General features: G+C 35.2%; 1 protein-coding gene across 3 annotated transcripts in view; it reads left to right on the top strand.

Moving 5' to 3' along the window:
• The window catches only part of adamtsl7 (ADAMTS-like 7), a 35,089-nt gene that overhangs the window by 2,264 nt on the left and 10,326 nt on the right, over positions 1-22,499 (top strand). The window contains exons 3-11 of one of the 3 annotated variants that reach the window (XM_048197625.1): positions 9,813-9,880; positions 10,197-10,259; positions 10,542-10,659; positions 13,367-13,550; positions 14,431-14,606; positions 14,985-15,096; positions 18,790-18,957; positions 19,390-19,519; positions 21,726-21,939. In XM_048197625.1, the coding sequence (XP_048053582.1) occupies positions 10,240-10,259; positions 10,542-10,659; positions 13,367-13,550; positions 14,431-14,606; positions 14,985-15,096; positions 18,790-18,957; positions 19,390-19,519; positions 21,726-21,939 (1,122 nt within the window). In that variant the 5' untranslated portion in view covers positions 9,813-9,880; positions 10,197-10,239. The other 2 variants (XM_048197624.1, XM_048197623.1) reach the window with 2 other exon arrangements.

Genomic DNA, 22,499 nt, shown 5'->3' with positions numbered 1-22,499 from the left:
CAAATGTTTTTCTGCTCCACAGGACCGTCTCTCTCTCTCTCTCTCTCTCTCTCTCTCTCTCTCTCTCTCTCTCTCTCTCTCTCTCTCTCTCTCTCTCTCTCTCTCTCTCTCTGTGTGTGTGTGGACGTCGTGAAAGTGTGTGCCATCAAGCTTTTATTGCCTGAAAAGTTTTTCAACAGTAAAACAGGAGAGATGATTGCTTAAGCCAAATATAAATCCAACACCAAACATGGCAATCCAGCCCACATGCAGAAAGAAAAATCCCATTTTTTTTCGAAAGATTTGCAGACAGTATGTAAACTCAAGGGTCCCCCAGGGCTTGGCTGAGATGAGTAAGAGATACAGTACGATGTGAGTGAAGAAACAGTTTCTTCACTATTGTCACTGTTGAAACTGAATTTGGTTGTTAGTCACACAAGATCACTCACACTTATTTACTCTGACTAATTCCTTAGAAATGATTAATCAGGCTTTTTACTGGCATAGTTGGCCACAACACATTCCCAGTAATGTGTCTCAGCACTTGGACTGAACATACAGCTCTCAAAACAATCACAGTCATCCACTTAAGTGTAATTATTTAACCATACTCAAGATCATTTTCATTTCGAGGACAGTGTTTGCCCGTAAAATCTTTTTTTTAGGTCATGATAGTAAGTTGCGCTTTCTAGTTTCCTCTTGAAACTAAATTTGCCTGCAGATCTGAATCTTGCCTCCACCCCTGTGGTCCATTTCAGCTGCATGTGACATGTCTTTTTCATTAGTCCAGTTCTCAGTGCAGACCAACTGGGGCTTAATAAAAGCTATATATATATATATATATATATATATATATATATATATATATATATATATATATATATATATATATATAATGCACACAGGCTAAAAAAAACATATTAATATATCTATAAATATAGCTTTAAACCCATGAAAGTCAAAATATAATGAAAAATGAGAAAAGTTTGTGGTTAAAATAATGTTCATAGTTTTTTTTACAGTACTTTTTTATGGTCCCTGCATATGTGCTGATTGCTTGCCAGAAAATGTCACTCAGTGCTGAGCATGGCCAAGTTTATGGAAACCATGACAGAGATAGAGTATGAAAATTAAAAACAAAAGACATGTCCTTTTGGTTTGAACTAAAAGTGTAATTGAGCAGTGTTAATTTTATATACTTTTGTATTTATTAATATTTTGAATTAGCTTTGCTTTTTATATTTTCAGTTTTAGTCATTTTGTTTTGTGATTTTGTAATTTTTATTACTTTTATTTTTTTTTCTTTTAATATTTCCATATATCTTTAATTTCAGTTTTAGTAATCATACACAGCAAAATCCCCCGAGTTAAATCAACTCTGCTCAGAGAACATATGGTCCCTCTCTAAACAGTGTTAAAATAACACTGAAGCAGAGTTAAAGTTAATGAGATAATATGCTGTTTGTGGAGTTGTTTAATTAATGAGATCTTAGAGATTTAATGTCTATTATCTTCAGTTGAGTTCAGTTGAGTTGAGGCTGTGGCTGGAAGTCAGTTGTAGTTCTTGTGTTTCTATGCTTGTTAACAGCAGGTGTTCATCACTAATGTTCAATCATCATTTAATTAATCACTTAATTATCTCATTAACTTTAATTCTGCTTCAGTGTTATTTTAACACTACATAGAGAGGGACCATATGTACTCTGAGCAGAGTTGATTTAACTCTGGAGATTTTGCTGTGAATGGATATATATTATATATTTAAATATATTATATTATATATATATATATTTTTTTTAAATATCAACCATGCAGTTCTGAATAAGAAGTTTTTATAAGTTAATGTGTCGTGAGTTGATATCTGTCAAACGTTTTGAGCGGACTGAGTTTTAAACAATAAATATGATCAGCAGCTATTACTGGATAATTATTAGTGATTTAATATTAGATGAAGAACAAAAATTAAAAACCTGAAGTACTACTCTATAAAGACTAATATTACAAGCATTCCTTCCATTCCAAGAATGCTGAAAATTAATCAAGTTCAATTTATGCCACATTTATATCTCACTCGAGAGTGATAGAGCAACAAACACACATATAACGTTCCTTAAAATGAAAGAATTTATCATCATCCCAGCTATCAGAAAGAGGATGTAACTGATTCTGCACTTGCATTAAAGTCTTAAATCACATTGATCGCGTCAACATTTTATGTTTCCACTGCCTTGTAAAGAAATACACATAAAATGAAGGCCTTGGTTTTTATTGACCCAAGTGAAAAATGACGTTTAGTCAAGTTTGTGTGTGATCTGCACAGCATGAAGTTGTTGGGATTTGTTTTTATCAGCTTGTGTCAGCACAAAGTCTTTAACCTATGATGTACTAATAACAGCAAAAACCTCTAGAAACTTTTTTTGAGACCTAAAGCACTAAGAGAAACTCAACAGAGTTCTTTGCCATTTTTCTCCTGTGGCTGCACACTTAAGAATCTCAGAAGTTGTAGTAGGTTACCCAGATATTTTTGCCTCCAGTATCATGAAGACTGCATTTTTCAACATCCTTCTCATTTGACATACTGCTTTTCGCATACTAGGGAAGTATGAATATTTGTACGGTGGGAGAGAGACTGTCTTCCAGGGTTCCCACGGCCATGGAAAACCTGAAAATAACATATTACAATTCTGATTTCCAGGCCTGGAAAATTTTAGAGGGAAATACATTATTTTTTCCCTAGTTATGCTCCTCTCTAAAGTATTTCATCAGCTCTTTGTGAGTGCTTGTGTAGAGTGAACTTGCCCTCGGTCCAGTGTGATAACATCAGTCTCCTCTGTCTGTTGAGGATCTTATTGGAGATATTTGCACTCTAATTTGTACTCTAGTATAATTTGTTTAAATCTCTTTAAAAAGTCATGAAAATACAGGAATTCACTGGTGTTAAATTCCCTTGCTAATGTCAGAACACAGCCTGAACACATCTCTATTGACAATGCTGTATTTGTAGTTTGCATTTCCATCCTCTCAACAGATTTGGGGTTGTTTGATTTAGTACACTTGGGAGACATCCACTGTTATTATGTTATTTACTGTCCATACTAATCCACAGCGGGCATGTAGAACGCAGGGCTCAGAGCTGTTATTAAGTATGCTTAGTACTGACATTCCTCTCCAAATCCCCATACTTCTGGATGAATCTCTGTCAAATTTCCAGCTATCTGTTTCTGTCTCTTAAAAACTGTCCACGAAGGCTGTCAGAGGTTTGTCTGCATTTAACATCACTCCGAGATTTCCTCCAAGCAGTCACTGAATAGATTTCTCTCTATTTACCAACATGAAGTATAAGGAAATGTGACCAGTGACCACAAAACACACTATCCGCACACTCACACGTATAGATACATGTCATCTAAATCACTGCACTGCAACAGGTGTGTAGTCAACAGTGTGTGGATTAGGAATGTGTCCGTTTTATGCTTGTGAATCAGAGTAAAGCCCCTCTATACCTCTCCTTCCTCCTCATATTGTAGTTTCCAGACAAAAACTCATTTTCATAGAGCGCTCTCATTGCAGAACACAACAAACAACATCAGTGGTGGTCACTCGGTCTAAGTACATCTAATAAAAAGGGGAACTGATTAAATTTCACTGCCAGTAAGTGGAGTTTTTAACTTAGTAGTCTTTCTTTTGAGGGTTTTAAAAAGTGCATACAAAGCTGCTGTGCTCTTAAGACAAATTATGCTCGGTCTTAAATCAGACTCAGTCATAGACTATCCATGTTTTTCATTATTTTAGTGGTATTTAATCCATTCATCTCTGCTCTTCCTTTTGAACAAACCTCAAACTTCTGTGACGAACTCAAACTCTTACTGTAAATCAATATGAGATTATCTTCCATCACAAGCCAACAAATTTGGCTTGAGATAACTGTAATGACCTCAAAATGGTCTAGGGGTCATTCAACCCAACAAATCCACATTTCCTTTGTGAAAAAGAACTGAAGCTACTGAAAGTGCACTGATATTGTACTTCAAATCTTGAAAGGATATTTATAAAAAACTGTAGGCTATTTGCAGATAATTTAATATTAATTCTAGGGCTGACTGATGGAGCGGCATTTAATAGACAGAGCCGTAGTTCACTGACAAGCCATGCAATATCGCGTTCATTATCGAAGGCGATTCATCTGCGATATGAACGTGATATTGCGTAGCTTGTCAGTGATCTACGGTTCTGTCTATTAAATGCCGCTCCATTTGAAAGCAGGTGATGGTGATTTAGCGGTAATCAGGGAAACGGCTTTACTGACGAAATGCGCCTGACAATCGCATGCGATATATCGGTCAGCCCTAATTAATTCAGTAAAAGGCAACTTCAGCAGAGACTACACTTTCATGACTAAGTGTGAGAACACTTTTAAAAAGTGCACTTTGTAATAATGTCAAAATAAAAGTTTTACTTTAAAGTACATTTTAAAGGTGGGGTAAGTAGATTTTCAAAAACGCTGTTGGACATTGTTGATATTTGAAATCAACCCAAACAAACCCACCCCTCTCTTCTTTGCTCCACCTCCAAAACTCTCCCTCCAATCCTAACCACCCTGCTCTGAGTCGGTCTTGAACCCTGCTGGCAGGCGAGGCGAGTGCACAAACAATGATGTTAAACACTACATTCTCTAGTGGTCGTCAGTGCGCAGTGGTTTAACTGCACAACTCTCACTAGCTGGCCACTGTTACACACGCAATGCAAGAGTGGATGCAACGAAATGCTTCGTGACAAATAAAACAGATGATGAACAAATGACAAGGAAGCCCAAAAAATGAATGTACAGTACACAAGAGTAAATACAAACAAGAGTTTTTTGTTAGTTGCCAACAGCACAGCAGCTCCAGACAATCAATGACACTCAAACCCAGTGTTACTCACATGTGAAGCGGAATCAAAGCAGCCTCCGTGTCTGTTTTCAGGTTTTTCTAATATAAACACGGGTCCTAAAGCGCTTACCCAGTCATAAACCTTCATTCCAGTGATATTCTTTTGAACTATTTTGTATTGTGTCTCATCTCTCTTTCTGCAGTTTTTTTTTTTCTTTTTCAAATCTCCCTCTTGCTCATTCTGTCTCCTCGACCATCATACGCGCCTAATGCTGATTGGTTACGCATTTGTTTTTGGTGTTGGCCCGACTAACTTCCAAACAGTGTTTTTGAAAAACTACATACCCCACCTGATTGAATAATCTTTTGTCATTCTTTAAAGTATTATTTTGATGACTAACATACTAAAGCACATGTGGTCAGCTACTTGAATGTAATTTTACCTGTATTGTGTTATTAGATTACATTTAATATATTTTAAATGTAGGAAATTGCAACTTACTGCATAACTAATAAGGAATTACTGAAGAACTAATAGGCAATTCTTCATTAACACTTAAGTCACTACTGTTAACTACTAAGGAAGATGTGTTAACTAATCAGTATGTAATAGAATTTTATGATTATGTTAAGTAACAGTTAGCTAATCAATAACTAATGAATTCTGTCATACCTCCTGAAGAACTACTGTTAAGTATTTACTAATTAATGTTCAAGAAATACAAACCCGATTCCAAAAAAGTTGGGACACTGTACAAATTGTGAATAAAAAAAGGAATGCAATAATTTACAAATCTCATAAACTTATATTTTATTCACAATAGAATATAGATAACATATCAAATGTTGAAAGTGAGACATTTTGAAATGTCATGCCAAATATTGGTTCATTTTGGATTTCATGAGAGCTACACATTCCAAAAAAGTTGGGACAGGTAGCAATAAGAGGCCGGAAAAGTTAAATGTATATATAAGGAACAGCTGGAGGACCAATTTGCAACTTATTAGGTCAATTGGCAACATGATTGGGTATAAAAAGAGCCTCTCAGAGTGGCAGTGTCTCTCAGAAGTCAGGATGGGCAGAGGATCACCAATTCCCCCAATGCTGTGGCGAAAAATAGTGGAGCAATATCAGAAAGGAGTTTCTCAGAGAAAAATTGCAAAGAATTTGAAGTTATCATCATCTAGAGTGCATAATATCATCCAAAGATTCAGAGAATCTGGAACAATCACTGTGCGTAAGGGTCAAGGCCGGAAAACCATACTGGATGCCCGTGATCTTCGGGCCCTTAGACGGCATTGCATCACATACAGGAATGCTACTGTAATGGAAATCACAACATGGGCTCAGGAATACTTCCAGAAAACATTGTCGGTGAACACAATCCACCGTGCCATTCGCCGTTGCCGGCTAAAACTCTATAGGTCAAAAAAGAAGCCATATCTAAACATGATCCAGAAGCACAGGCGTTTTCTCTGGTCCAAGGCTCATTTAAAATGGACTGTGGCAAAGTGGAAAACTGTTTTGTGGTCAGACGAATCAAAATTTGAAGTTTTTTTTTGGAAAACTGGGACGCCATGTCATCCGGACTAAAGAGGACAAGGACAACCCAAGTTGTTATCAGCGCTCAGTTCAGAAGCCTGCATCTCTGATGGTATGAGGTTGCATGAGTGCGTGTGGCATGGGCAGCTTACACATCTGGAAAGGCACCATCAATGCTGAAAGGTATATCCAAGTTCTAGAACAACATATGCTCCCATCCAGACGTCGTCTCTTTCAGGGAAGACCTTACATTTTCCAACATGACAATGCCAGACCACATACTGCATCAATTACAACATCATGGCTGCGTAGAAGAAGGATCCGGGTACTGAAATGGCCAGTCTGCAGTCCAGATCTTTCACCCATAGAAAACATTTGGCGCATCATAAAGAGGAAGATGCGACAAAGAAGACCTAAGACCCAGTTGAGCAACTAGAAGCCTGTATTAGAAAAGAATGGGACAACATTCCTATTCCTAAACTTGAGCAACTTGTCTCCTCAGTCCCCAGACGTTTGCAGACTGTTATAAAAAGAAGAGGGGATGCCACACAGTGGTAAACATGGCCTTGTCCCAACTTTTTTGAGATGTTTTGATGCCATGAAATTTAAAATCAACTTATTTTTCCCTTAAAATGATAAATTTTCTCAGTTTAAACATTTGATATGTCATTATGTTGTATTCTGAATAAAATATTGAAATTTGAAACTTCCACATCATTGCATTCTGTTTTTATTCACAATTTGTAGTGTCCCAACTTTTTTGGAATTGGGGTTATATAACTATGAAGTAACTACTAATGAACAGAAAATTATTCATTTCATGATTCAACTCAAAATTACTTGAGTAAAATTACAACTACTTTGTACTACTTTGTTACAGTCCATCACTTAGTATTATTATTATTATGGAAATTAAATATGCATTTATATGCTGCATAATGTACTGCACTCCCAAAAAGACTCATTACAACAAATTGTTCATAAGGTTTTGCCTGTATGGTGATTAGCTACTTTGTGCACATATTCTGGTAAGAAATCAGCTTCGGAAAGGAACCCCACCCCAACTGCCTCACCATAACTATCTAACTTACCACAGATATAAAATGTTTTATTTATTTATTTACCCAATCGCTGGGATGAGGCTGTTGAGTCATTTTTGGGTTATTTTTTCAGTTTTTCAGTAGTTTTTGTGTTGTTATTGACCAATATATATATATATATATATATATATATATATATATATATATATATATATATATATATATATCTGAGTCAGAATTATGTGGTAATTATTTATTAATTACTAATGAGTTTCCTGTACTTTCACTTTAGAATACTGTTTCAAGTTCTAAGTAATTACTGCAGAATTATCTAATAATTCTTTATGAATTGCTAATGGGTTCCCTATATTTTCACTTTGGAATACTATTTAAGGTTCTGGGCAAATTCCAGCAGAATTATCTAATAATTCTTTATTAATTACTAATGAGTTCCCTATATTTTCACTTTAGAATACTGTTTCAGGTTCTAAGTAATTCCTGCAGAATTATTTGATAATTCTTCATTAATTACTAATAGGTTCCCTATATTTTCACTTTCCCCTCAGTCATTGCCTTACATACTCGAATTTAGTCAATGGTAATGTGATATGCTGAGGAAAACAGACACACTTACAGTACTGTATATGAAATATAAAAACTAATCTGAAGTAAGTTGGCTATGGCAAGGCATTTAGAGATGGGGTGGGGTTCCTTTCCGAAGTTGATTTCTTACAGAACATAAAAAAGCAAAAATCTATAAAATTTATTGTAATTATTAATAATGCATTTTCATAATACTACTACTGATAACATTAGTAAATAAGAAAGGGCCACAACTCAATGCAATTGTGTTTGTTCATTAGTAGTTACTTCATAATTACTTTTCTTGAACCTTAATTAGTAGATAATTAATAGTACTTCTTCAGGAGGTATGACAGAATTTATTAGTTATTGATTAGCTAACTGTTACTTAATATAATCATAAAATTCTATTACATACTGACTAGTTAACACATCTTCCTTAGTAGTTAACAGTAGTGACTTAAGTGTTAATGAAGAATTACCTTTTAGTTCTTGAGTAATTCCTTATTAGTTATGCAGTAAGTAAGAAACAGTATTCTAAAGTGTTTCCCATTTTGGACTAAACTTTAAGCATATTTCAAAGGCAATAAAAGTAATTATGAAATTACATATGAAGATATATACTTAAGTCTGTGAAAAAACACTCTAAAGTTCAGCTAACTGCATTTAATATAAATGTAAACTATAACACATTTTCATTTAATTGCAGTTAACATGCAATTAACACAGTACACACCAGAAAACAAGAAATACAGTATACTTTACAACTACAGTAAGAAAAAAATGCCGTCCCCCGGTTTCACAGACAAGGCTTAAGCTAGTCCCAGACTAAAATGCATGTTTGAGCTGTTTTAACTGAAAGCAACTTGCACTGACATACCTTAAAATGTGTCAGTGCCATTGTTTTGTCTCAAGATGCACACCAGTAATGTTTTTTTTTTCTATGGCTACTTAAATACCCTAATTGAATTAAGGCCTAATCCTGGCTTAGCCTAAGCCCTCTCTGTGAAACCGGGCCTGCATCTTGTAGTTACTATAGTAACCCGTTTACATTTCTGAGGTTGAGTGATAGCAAAGTCCCTTTCAAGGACATCTAAAGTCTTTCGTGATAGACGCAATCGTGAAACGGCTCAGATTTGGCCTGGCTTCCATCGTACCCAAAAATGAAAATTCCATCGTCATTTACTCACCTTCATGTTGCTCCAAATCCACAAGACTTTTGTTTATCTTCAGAACACAAATGAAGATAATTTTAATGAAATCTGAGAGGTTTCTGTCCCTCCAGTGAAAGTCTATTCACCCATTCTGTCCCTCAACTCTCTGCTTCTTCCAAAACATACTCACCTGTGTCCTTATTTGATTTTGTGATATGTGTTAACTGAGACATCCTGAGTGAATTATATTGAGTGCAAAAAAAGAACATGGTTAAATCTGTGTTCATGAGGACATTTTTGTGAAGGTTTCTGAGAAAAATTGAATAAGATGGAACATGTGTGACAACAGGTGAACAGAGTTTAAAGTTTCGAAGAATGTGTCTTTGTTTGGGGAGCTGAAGTAATGCTCTGGATTTTATGCTAATAGAATCCATTTTAATGTGTTTGCAATGAAGAAAAACTAAGTCGCTTTGCATTATTGACCTGGAATAAAGAAACACAAAACCACTGCCACAAGAAACATTCCTTTGCCGCGTCTGTCTGAGCTCCAGTAGTTTATGTCCGTGAAAATATTTTCTGTGAACAGAACTGACCAAATGTTTCAGTGCAAGAGTTCTGAATGTTCTCTGTGTTTTTCCTTTAGGTCTGATGTCTTGATATTCTCCTTTCCTCTACCGTTTGACGAGGTGAAGATCATGTGACCTCCAGAAGGTGTGCAGGTCATAGAAAAACACACACACACCATCTGGACACAGGTGACATACACCCTCATTACTACAAAATTACACACCACAAGACACACTCAAGTATGCAAAGAGACGGCTGTGGACTGCATTACAGAATGGGCCTGTTTTACATTTGTTTTCTGTTCTAGTGGCTTTTAGAGGGAGAGGGAGAGTTTTTTCCCCTCTAATTCTCTGATTTAGTTCTGGTTAGGTCAGAATAAGCCTCTCTGAGTGTTAGAAAGAAAGATAGAGAGACTGTGTCTGTCCATCAGAAAGTGATTGTAATTCTAAGCATTTTACAGCTTCTCTCACAGAGAGATTTCTTGGAAGGAATCCTTGCTGCTTATGAAAGAACAAAAAATGGGGTGAGTGGAAAGAGGAGAGGAGGGAGATGTGTGCCAGTGTGTATATGACTCGCTGTCTGGGGGTGAGAGAGAGAGAGACACACACACACACACACACACTTAAATACCAGAGAGAGAAACCCCCTTTCACTAAAACTTTCTCTCACACAAACACACATCTCCATTCAGAGACAGCACCACTGCAGTACTTCTCATTGAGATCAGGACATACACACACATTTACACACTTACTAACTGTCTTATTCTGCTCATGGCTTGTTTGATGCAACTGCCGACCTGGAGAGGACACCAGTGGAGACTCATCCAGCATTTCCTCCAGATGACCCTCCTGCTCTCCCTCCTGTGCCCACCCACAGAGCCTGTTCCCTGGGACAACGACTCCAGCAGCGGCCCTGGAGAGGTAAGAACCGCAGAGAATGAACAAATGATTCCAGCCGGCAGAACTAGAATGCATGCAAGTTTTTTTTTAGCATACAGTGTTTATCCAGAACAATATGTTATAGTGTGTTGGAATACAACTTAATTAGGGTCATTTAAAATGTAGAAATCCACATAAATCTGCACTTAAAAAAAAAATTGAAATATTCAACATGTATAGTAGTAAGTTACTTGATATATCAATTTAATATGTTGAAATCTACATAAATATGTATCAGGTATAGTACAATAATGTGATACCATTTTCAAAGTTTATTTTACAAACAGCACATTACAGCATTTTAAAATGATGCACATTTTACAGAAATGTAATTGTTATAATTACAGTAACAAATACTTTACAAAGTAGAGAATACTCATTATAAGACAGTAAAACTTCACTAAGAGTTGGCACAAAAAGTTTCAGTTGCAAAAATAATACTCTCTTGCCATTCCTGTAACCTGTTTATGTTTCTGAAAGTTAAATATATAAAATATATATTTCAAAATATTCTTAATATATAAAAATCGACATAAATAAGCAGTATGCTTGTAAAAATATTAATGTATTTTTCTAAATATTCAATATCATACAGTGGATAGAAAATTTTTTAAAAATATATCAATAATATATATATATACAATTTATTATGCTGTATTTGAGAACAAATCTTTAAGCATGAAATATCTAAAATAATTTTTAAAATCTTAACTTATTGAGTACTGTGAGAATGTGTAAATTATTGAGCCCAGTGTAGTAAACACTGGAGCAAACATGATGGCTCTGGTAAAGATCAACTGGGGGACAAAAAAATGCAAAACTATAAAGTACGAATGTGTCAGGCTGTGGGGTCAGGTTTTGCCTACATTGTGGGGACTAAACGTCCCTATAGGAATAGTAAAACTCGAAATCACCTCTATTGTGGGGATCAGCCAAAGGTCCCCATGAGGAAAACGACTTAATAAACATACTAAATAACGTATTAATAACATTGTTAAAAAAAATGCCGAAAGGTTTATGTGAGGTTTGTGGTATAGGGAATATCATGAACTCAAAATAAAAACAAAAGAAGTCACTGGAAAGTCCCCACCATGATAGAAAAACAAAAGTGTGTGTGTTTTGGTGTTAGGAAGCAGAATTTTTCCAGTCTGTCTAGTATGATATTCTTAAAACTAAGCCTGTTTCTTATTATTAGTCTGACAAACTGGGAGAAAAAGGTGTGTGTTTTCATAGTCCTTATCAATCCCAGTTCATATAGACTTTTTGGACTAAAAAATAGAAGCAGTTTGTTTACGTATTTGATGGTTTGTATAGTGTGAGTAAGTTTGAATCACGAAACCATGTGGCCCCTGTCTGACCATGAAGTGTGTGTGTTTTTCATTATAGTAGTGTTATACTAAGAGGGATTGATGATGCTTTGAATGTACTTAAACTTTTAACTTTGAAAGTTTTAGGAAGTAGTTTACAGTAAATCATTGCGATTATAGTAGCAGTGTTTCCAAATCTGTAAATCTCAAACACAAACAATCTCTGTCCTCACTGATCTGTTTTTTTTTTTTTCCTCTCTGTATTTATCTTCATTAATCTGAGAGCGTGGGTGAATATTGGATTTGATATTTGTTTACATGTTCAGTATACTAAAATTGGGTAACATTTACAATAAGGTTTCTATTTGTTAACACTAGTTTAACTACATTAGTTTAAGGGTTAGTTCACCCAAAAATAAAAAATAATGTCATTTATTACTCACCCTCATGTCATTCTCCACCCCTAAGACCTTCGTTCATCTTCGGAACACAAATTAAGATATTTTTGATTAAATCCGATGGCTCAGCGAGGCATAGACAGCAATGGTTCTTCCTCTCTCAAGATCCATAAAGGTACTAAAAACATATTTAAAACAGTTCATGTGAGTTCAGTGGTTCTACCTTAATATTATAAAGCGACAAGAATATTTTTTGTGCACCCAAAAAAAAAAAAAAAAAAAAGACTTTTTAACAATATCTAGTGATGCCCTGAAATAACATTGAAAAATAAACACAAAAATTTTATACGTTTATATTATTTAATGGAGCTGAGCTAAAACAATGAAGAGATGTATTTTTATTAATGAATAAATACCGTAAAAAAATGTATTGCTCATTATTTAATGCATTAACAAATGTAATGAGACCTTATTGTAAAGTGTTACCTAAAATGTTCATGAAATATGCAATCATGTGCTTTGAGTCTCATTTACATATAAATTATAAATGATTGAAAGCTTTTTTAAATATACAGGCATAAATGCAGCTCAATATGAGTGCATTTTGAGTGAGAGACAGCAGTATCCTTTTGAAGAGCTACATGTTTGCTTTTTTTGATTAACTCTAGCCAGATAAGACAGCCAATGTTGATGAATTTTCTGAAATCGAATCATCTTAGCTGTTCAATTTCGATTTTAATCTTTTTATTAATAAGATCTCAAGCAAACACATCTGCCCAGATAGTCTGCCATTTGAAGTGGTGAAATCCCTGTCTTCATCTGTGTGGTGAAAGAGTCATTACGCAGGACTGAATCATGTGTGTGTGTGTGTGTGTGTGTGTGTGTGTGTGTGTGTGTGTGTGTGTGTGTGTGTGTGTGTGTGTGTGTGTGTGTGTGTGTGTGTGTGTGTGTGTGTGTGTGTGTGTGTGTGTTGTTATCATGCAGGGCTGTGAGGGTTTCCAGGTGGATGTATGTGGTGTGTGCGCAGGAGATGGGAGCTCATGTGAGCTGTTCAGTGGGACACTCTTTCTTTCTGTGCTCTCTGTTGGCTACCACAAGATCCTAGATATCCCCTCTGGAGCTCAACGAATCAAAATACAGGAAACACAGAAGACCAGGAACTACTTAGGTAATGGAACTGAATGCCTGCTTGATCTTGTTTTTAATTTACTTCATTATCATGGCATGTTCCTCAAACATGGTGCAATTTTAATTAAGCATTTGAGACATAAAACACGCTTGTGTGTGTGTGTGCGTTTGTGTGTGTATGTGTTCTGAGAAATATGTTAGATAAAAAAAACAGCAAGGTGAGAATATAAATAAATAATCTAATTTTTTTAATTAAATTTTAGTATTGACTGCATTTGTAGTGATGACTAGAAAGTTTAATTTATTTGAAATAGAAATTTTTGTTACATTGTAAATGTATTTACTGTCACAAATAAAAGTGTTAATTTCCTTCAAAATAAATAAAATATTGCCAACACCAAATTTTTGAACAGTAATTGGTTTATCAATAACTACAAATCAACATTTGGTTCCAATACAGCTTCATTTAGGCAAAAAAATGTAACCCTGTTAAAATGTTTTAATCAATTTTGAATATTTGTTTACTGGTGAAAAAACCCCAACACAAATCATGTTTTTAAACTTTATGTAGACCCTGCAACCCAAATTTTGGTTGTAAGGTAGCAAACCTAAATGGAACAGGGGAAAAAGCTCCTATAATACTTAGTTTGACATCATGAAGGTAAATAACTGACCATTATTAAGCATTTCAGGGCCTATTTTGTACCATGTTCTTCAAAGTGCCAAATCTTAAGGTTGTAACTGGTTTTATATGGTTTCTTTTTTTATATGGTCACTTTGGACCAGCAGAATAACAGCTACCACATTCCAGACGCCAGCTGGTGTGGCCTGGTTTTTCCCAGTAAGGTTAATATGTGGTATGGAACCATGTGTTGTCCTTCCATCCATCATCTTGTTTCCCCCCTCTCTCTTTCTTCAAGCTCTCAGAACAGCGACTGGTGAATCAGTGATAAATGGTGACTGGGCAATAGACAGGCCTGGACATTTCTATGCCGCGGGTACTCAGCTCACATACAAACGGCCCAATGAGATACGCAGCAGAGCGGGAGAATCCATCACTGCTCCTGGACCAACCAATCAGGAGCTGCATCTCTTTGTGAGAGACCACTCCTACTGTATGATATCAATAAACTGTCTTGATTACAGATATATAGAGAAAGTGGCTTAGTGTGGCAGACAATCTACATTCTAAGAAAAGTCTGTAAAATCATCTGTATAGATTTTTACCCATGTTTTGTATTACACATTGCATTGTGCTGTTTTTTAGGGTTAAAGAAAATTGAATTGAGAGTACCTTTTCCGTTTTTCTGTGGATTATTTTTCTTACAGTGTGTATATATATATATATATATTTTTTTTTTTTTTTTGAAAGTTAGGAAGTATATATTTGTATGATAACATGGGCTTCTGATTAGGTCCATATAAATAGTTTGTAAGACTGTGGATTTTTAGTTTTAAACTCCATATTTTTCAGGTGATTTACCAACAGCCCAATCCAACTGTGTATTATGAATACATTCTACCCAAAGACCCCATCACTGACACTTATTCAGATGCCTATTCTTACTCTAGTGTACTTCCTCTAGGTGAGTATTTCATTCATATACAAATGCACACACACACTCACTCTCATATATGTGTGTATGTATATATATATATATATATATATATATACAGGGAGTGCAGAATTATTAGGCAAGTTGATTTTCTGATCATATTTTTTCCCAAGCACATTTTACCAATTCCAATCCACATCAATCTTAATAGCTACTATTAATATTGTTTTTAATCATTTATAAGTGATATATAATTGTTCATGAAGGCTGGAAATGAAAAATGCCTTATATTCAGGTGTGCAGAATTATTAGGCAAGTTTTCTTTTACAGGCAAAATGAGCCAAAAAAGAGATTTAACTCAGACTGAAAAGTCAAAAATTATTAAATACTCATGAGAAGGACGCAATACTAATGCAATACTAGAAATTGCAAAGTTAAAGCATGACCAAGGGACAGCAAAATGCTCATTGGGTCAGCGGGGTCAGACAAAAACAGGTGGAAAAGAAAAGACACGTTAACTGCAAAATAATTAAGAATTATGTGTGAAACCATCAGGAACCATTTAGTCTCCAGCGCCACCATTTTCCAGAACTGCAACCTACCTGGAGTCTCCAGAAGTGCAAGGTCTCAGGATCTCAGAGACTTAGGTTAGCTAAAGAATCCTAAAAAATGACCTGCACTTGATAAGAATCACAAGCTGAAGTGTTATAAAATACATGAAGACTGGGTTTTAATAGGGCTTATAGACAGACAGCTTGAGAATGACTCCTGATGGACCAGCACCACATCCTCTTGTACCACTGTTTGAAGAATTTATCCAGAATCTGGCAGTAAGGTGTTTGAGTTCACTTTTAGTCCATCTCTTATCCTGAAATGTCTGTCTTGCAGAGATGGACTAAAAATGATCTTCCAAAACTTACTGCCAGATTCTGGAAGATAAATTCTTCAAACAGTGGTACAAGAGGATGTGGTGCTGGTCCTTCAGGAGTCACTCTCAAGCTGTCTGTTTATAAGGCCTATAAAAACCCAGTCTTCATGTATTTTATAACACTTCAGCTTGTGATTCTTATCAAGTGCGGGTCATTTTTTAGGATTCTTTAGCTAACCTAAGTCTCTGAGATCCTGAGACCTTGCACTTCTGGAGACTCCAGGTAGGTTGCAGTTCTGGAAAATGGTGGCGCTGGAGACTAAAGGGTTCCTGATGGTTTCACACTTAATTCTTAATTATTTTGCAGTTAACATGTGTCTTTTCTTTTCCACCTGTTTTTATCTGACCCCGCTGACCCAATGAGCATTTTGCTGTCCCTTGGTCATGCTTTAACTTTGCAATTTCTAGTATTGCATTAGTATTGCGTCCTTCTCATGAGTATTTAATAATTTTTGACTTTTCAGTCTGAGTTAAATCTCTTTTTTGGCTCATTTTGCCTGTAAAAGAAAACTTGCCTAATAATTCTGCACACCTGAATATAAGGCATTTTTCATTTCCAGCCTTCATGAACAATTATATATCACTTATAAATGATTAAAAACAATATTAATAGTAGTTATTAAGATTGATGTGGATTGGAATTGGTAAAATGTGCTTGGGAAAAAAATATGATCAGAAAATCAACTTGCCTAATAATTCTGCACTCCCTGTATATATATATATATATATATATATATATATATATATATATATATATATATATATATATATATATATATATACACATACAGTGCACTACTGTTCAAAAATTTGGGTAAAGACTTTTATATTGTTACAAAAAATACATTTTAAATAAATGCTGTTCTCATAAAATGCTGTTTTCAACATTGATAATAATAAGAAATGTTTCTTGAGCACTATATCAGCATATTAGAATGATTTCTGAAGGATCATGTGACACTGAAGACTAGAGTAATGTCTTCTGAAAATTGTAATAATATTTCATATTACTGTTTTACTGTATATTTACCTTAACTGTTTCCATGCTGTTTAGATAACCATCGGACTAAACCACTGAACTCAAAAACTCTGCCTTCTAAAGAAGTTAAAGGGTTAGTTCACCCAAAAATGAAATTTCTGTCATTAAGTACTCACCCTCATGTTGTTCTACACCCGTAAGACCTTCGTTCATCTTCAGAACACAAATTAAGATATTTTTGATGCAATCCATGAGCTTTTTATCCCCTGCATAAGGGATAAGCAACGTAATTACCATCATTCAAGGTCCAGAACAGTAGTAAAGACACTGTTAAAATAGTAAACATGACTGCAGACTACAGTATACAGACTACAATCTTAATGTTATGAAGCGGCGAGAATACTTTTTGTGCGCAAAAACACAACAAAAATAACGACTTCATTCAACAATCTTTTCTCCTCGCTCTCAGTCTCTTACGCAGTTGATGCAGTGCACAGCTTCCGTGTTTATGTCCAAACGCCAGCTCAGTATTGGCCGACGCAGTTCACGTGAGCAGCACAACGCATGTGTGCAACGCATTAATGACAGAAATTTCATTTTTGGGTGAACTAACCCTTTAAGAAACCGAGCACACAATGATTGACAGAATGTTTCTATTTTTTTTTTTAATGGTTTTTATCTGCAAGGCAGTAGGGGCATTTTATATGCTCAGCTGTATTAAAATAATAATAATAATTTAAAGTATCTTTAAGTTTGTTCTTGTTTATTTTCTTCTTAAAATATTAAAGGTGCCCTAGAACTTTTTTTGAAAAGATGTAATATAAGTCTAAGGTGTCCCCTGAATGTGTCTGTGAAGTTTCAGCTCAAAATACCCCATAGATTTTTTTTAATTAATTTTTTTAACTGCCTATTTTGGGGCATCATTATAAATGAGCCGATTCAGGGCTACTGGCCCTTTAATTCTCGTGCTCCATGCCCACGGAGCTCGCGCTTGCGCTTGCCTTGAACAGTGCATAAACAAATTTTACACAGCTAATATAACCCTCAAATGGATCTTTACAAAGTGTTCGTCATGCATGCGTCGGATTATGTGAGTATTGTATACTGTTATATTGTTTACATTTGATTCTGAATGAATTTGAGGCTGTGATCCGTGGTTAACGGCTAATGCTACACTGTTGGAGAGATTTATAAAGAATGAAGTTGTGTTTATGCATTATACAGACTGCAAGTGTTTAAAAATAAAAATAGCGACGGCTCTTGTCTCCGCGAATACAGTAAGAAACGATGGTAACTTTAACCACATTTAACAGTACATTAGCAACATGCTAACGAAACATTTAGAAAGACAATTTACAAATATCACTAAAAATATCATGATATCATGGATCATGTCAGTTATTATTGCTCCATCTGCCATTTTTCGCTATTGTTCTTGCTTGCTTACCTAGTTTGTTGATTCACCTGTGCACAGATCCAGACGTTAATAGCTACTGGCTGCCCTTGTCTAATGCCTTTCATAATGTTGGGAACATGGGCTGGCATATGCAAATATTGGGGGCGTACACCCCGACTGTTACGTAACAGTCGGTGTTATGTTGAGATTCGCCTGTTCTTCGGAGGTCTTTTAAACAAATGAGATTTATATAAGAAGGAGGAAACAATGGAGTTTGAGACTCACTGTATGTCATTTCCATGTACTGAACTCTTGTTATTCAACTATGCCAAGGTAAATTCAATTTTTCATTCGAGGGCACCTTTAAGCAACCATCTTTCACCTTTCTTTCTGTCTCTCTCTGTCTCTCTCATTCTCCAGTAGAGAGTCACGTAATATTTCCTGATCCTGAGAATAGTGACAGTGAAAGTTCAATGGGCAGCCCTCATCCTAACCAAGTTCCAACGGACCCTATAACACCTGAACCAGTTCCTCAGTACAGCTGGGTTGCCATGACAACAACACCCTGCAGTGCCACCTGTGGAACAGGTAGTTTTGTCATTAGTCCTTACATTAATGTGTATTTGCGGCCCTTTCTTCATTTCATTTGGTCCGGCTAAACTAAGTGCTCTCTTAAAAGATTCCTAGAATAATTGTAAGACAGAAATTGAACATTTTCAATGTTTTTGGCCTTAAGATATATAAACACATTGTTGTGTTGTCTAATGAATGATGTTCTGAATTTGAATATAGTGACACACACACAACATTCATGCATTCCAGGCCATTGCAGATGTTTCATAATGTCCTCGCTGTTTAAAATCTTAATCAAATCCAGAGTAACCATACTTTTGTGCCTGCAAATAAAACCAAGATAGATTGGTATTCTACCAGAAGAAGACACTGTACTTGTAAGACAATGTTATGTTTTGTCTGTCCTGTCTGTCTCTGTTTAATCTGTTTGTCTTGTGTGTGTATCAGGAAGTCGTCAAGTTCTGTTCAGCTGTGTGGAAAGGGCAACTCAAACTACTGTACCGGGGGATCTCTGTAGCTACACCAGTCATTCTGGCCCCCAGGTAGAAGAGTGTCAATCGCAGCCTTGTCCAGCCTTGTGAGTGAACATCTTTTACTGCAGACAAAAGAAGTCTGAAATCATCTAGAAAAAAAACAACAACCCAAAAACACCAGCACTAAAGTTAGTTCAAGATTAGTTAGTCACTAAAGTTAGTTCAATTATTCTTGTAAGTTTTCTTTATCATTGCATTTTAAGTATTAGGGCTGGGTATTGACACAAATGTCATGTTTTGATTTGATTTTGATTTACAAGCTTGTGATTCTATATCTATTAATTTGGATATGTATCAGGTACAGTACATATTTTCTCAAGGAAAAAATATCTCTCAACAACTAATGCTGTAAACTATACAGTGAGTTGGTACTACATTACTGTTATTTTAAAACAATATACTTAAAGGGTTAGTTCACCCAAAAATGAAAATTCTGTCATTTATTACTTACCCGTAAGACCTTCGTTAATCTTCGGAACACAAATTAAGATATTTTAGTTGAAATCCGATGGCTCCGTGAGGCCTCCATAGGGAGCAATGACACTTCCTCTCTCAAGATCCATAAAGGTACTAAAAACATATTTAAATCAGTTCATGTAAGTAAAGTGGTTCAATATTAATATTATAAAGCGATGAGAATATTTTTGGAGCGCAAAAAAATAAAAACAAAATAATGATTTATTTAGTGATGGCCGATTTCAAAACACTGTTTCAGGAAGCATCGGATCAAAATGAATCAGTGTATCGAATCTGCTGTTCGGAGCGCCAAAGTCACGTGATTTCAGCCGTTGGCAGTTTGACACGCGATCTGAATCATGATTCGACACACTGATTCATTTTTGCTCCGATTTGAAATCGGCCATCACTAAATAAGTCGTTATTTTGATTTTTTTTGCCGCACCAAATATTCTCGTCGCTTTATAATATTAATATTGAACCACTGTACTCACATGAACTGATTTAAATATGTTTTTAGTACCTTTATGGATCTTGAGAGAGGAAGTGTCATTGCTCCCTATGAAGGCCTCACGGAGCAATCGGATTTCAACTAAAATATCTTAATTTGTGTTCCGAAGATTAACGAAGGTCTTACGGGTGTGGAACGGCATGAGGGTAAGTAATAAATGACAGAATTTTCATTATTTCACATTATTTTTGGGTGAACTAACCCTTTAAGTTCAAACTGAATGTAGGGCCTAATGTTTTCAGACACTTAACTGCATGTTAATGAATGTAAATATTTATATTAAATGCAATTAGCTTAACTTTAGAGTGCCTTTTGACCCACTTAAGCACAACTTAAGTGCATCTTAATGTAATTTCATAATTACTTATATTTTCTTTGAAAGATGGTTAAAGCGTACTGCCGTATGTACTGACAAGTGACAAACATGCTTTAATGTCATTTAGTTCTATTGAAACTTGTATGTTGTGTATTTAAATATATTTGTAATTTTTTAATTATGGAGTTGCAATTTAATATACTTAAAATATAGCCTAATAACTTTAAATATCACATAACAGACTACAGATTATAATCAAGTACTTTTCATAGTATTGTCACAACTAATTGCCAGGCATACTAATCATAGCTTTCATTATGAAGTAGTATATGACAAATGTACTTAAACTTCTCTGTATACTTGTCAGTATAAGCCAAGTATACTTATGTATAATTTTTGTATGTATCTTACATAAAAAGTACACTTAAAATATGCTTATTTTTAGTTTTAAAAGAAGTATACTAATAGCACATTTGAATAAACTTCTTTTTTGTCAGGGTAGATTTGAACACAACAAATGACAAGCAGTCCTAAATGCCTGCAAATCTTGGAACATCAAAAAATCGTCCACATGGGCATTTGGACTTGATTTTCAAATGATGCAAATGAGAAGCACATGTGGATGAAACCAAGCAGTTGTCCTTCAGTCAGTTTGCGTGTGTGTGTATGTTCTTGTATACATGGTTTATGAGGACACAAATGTATATAATGACATGGGTATTACAACGTAAACATGGTTTATGAGGACACTTCCTCTTCCGTAAACCAAATGGATTAAAAAACATAGTAAACTATGTTTTTTTGAAATTCAAAAAATGCAGACAGTTTTGTGTGATGGTTAGGTTTTGGGGTAGGGCTAGTGTAGGGGGATAGAATATACAGTTTGTACAGTATAAAAACCTATTACGTCTATAGAGGGTCCCCGTAAACCACATATACAAGTGTGTGTGTGTGTGTTTGTTTGTAGTTGGGATGTAGGGGAGTGGTCTGAATGCAGTAAGACCTGTGGTCCAGGTTTCCAGTATCGTCAGGTGATTTGCCAGCGGACGCAGGGACACCATGGCAATAGCACAGTCGTCGTGGCGACCAGCCAATGCGATAACACAGAAATGCCAGAGACGACCACTGTGTGCCAGCTCAAGATCTGCAGTGAGTGGCAGATCCGCTCAGATTGGACAGAGGTTTGTGAATGTGTCTGCGAGCAGGGGGGAGTGGGGTAAGATGAGCCAGTTTCTTAAGTACTTGAAGCAAGAAGAAAGGAGACAGAGGTTAAACTAATACTCATAATTATGTTTCATGACATCATCTGGAATTAAGATAACACATCTATATAACATATCGGACTATTGAAATATTGGCTTGAATAAAGTGGTTTCAGTTTGCCCCATAACCACCTATTTAGGAAAAAAAATGACATAATATAAAAAGTACAAAAAGTACAAAATATAAAATAATTTTATTAAGTAAAATAAAGTTAAAATAAAATATTTAAACTTGAAAAACTTGAATGAAAATTAGAAATGTTGCTTTGGCAGCTCACTGAAAAAAAAAAGTAAGTTAAAGTACTAAAACTAAACTAAAGTACTGAAACTACAATATAAAAATAATGGCTAATTCAAAATATTAATAAATACTATAATAGTAAATAAATTATACTAAATAACACTGCTCATGATTTATGTTAATCTAAACAAGCTAAATTTAAATAAGCGATGTGATTTATTTTATTATATTTTATTAT

The sequence above is a fragment of the Megalobrama amblycephala genome, linkage group LG7 (genome assembly GCF_018812025.1).
Source record: "Megalobrama amblycephala isolate DHTTF-2021 linkage group LG7, ASM1881202v1, whole genome shotgun sequence".
NCBI lineage: Eukaryota > Metazoa > Chordata > Actinopteri > Cypriniformes > Xenocyprididae > Megalobrama > Megalobrama amblycephala.
This window is presented reverse-complemented; position numbering and strand designations above follow the sequence as displayed.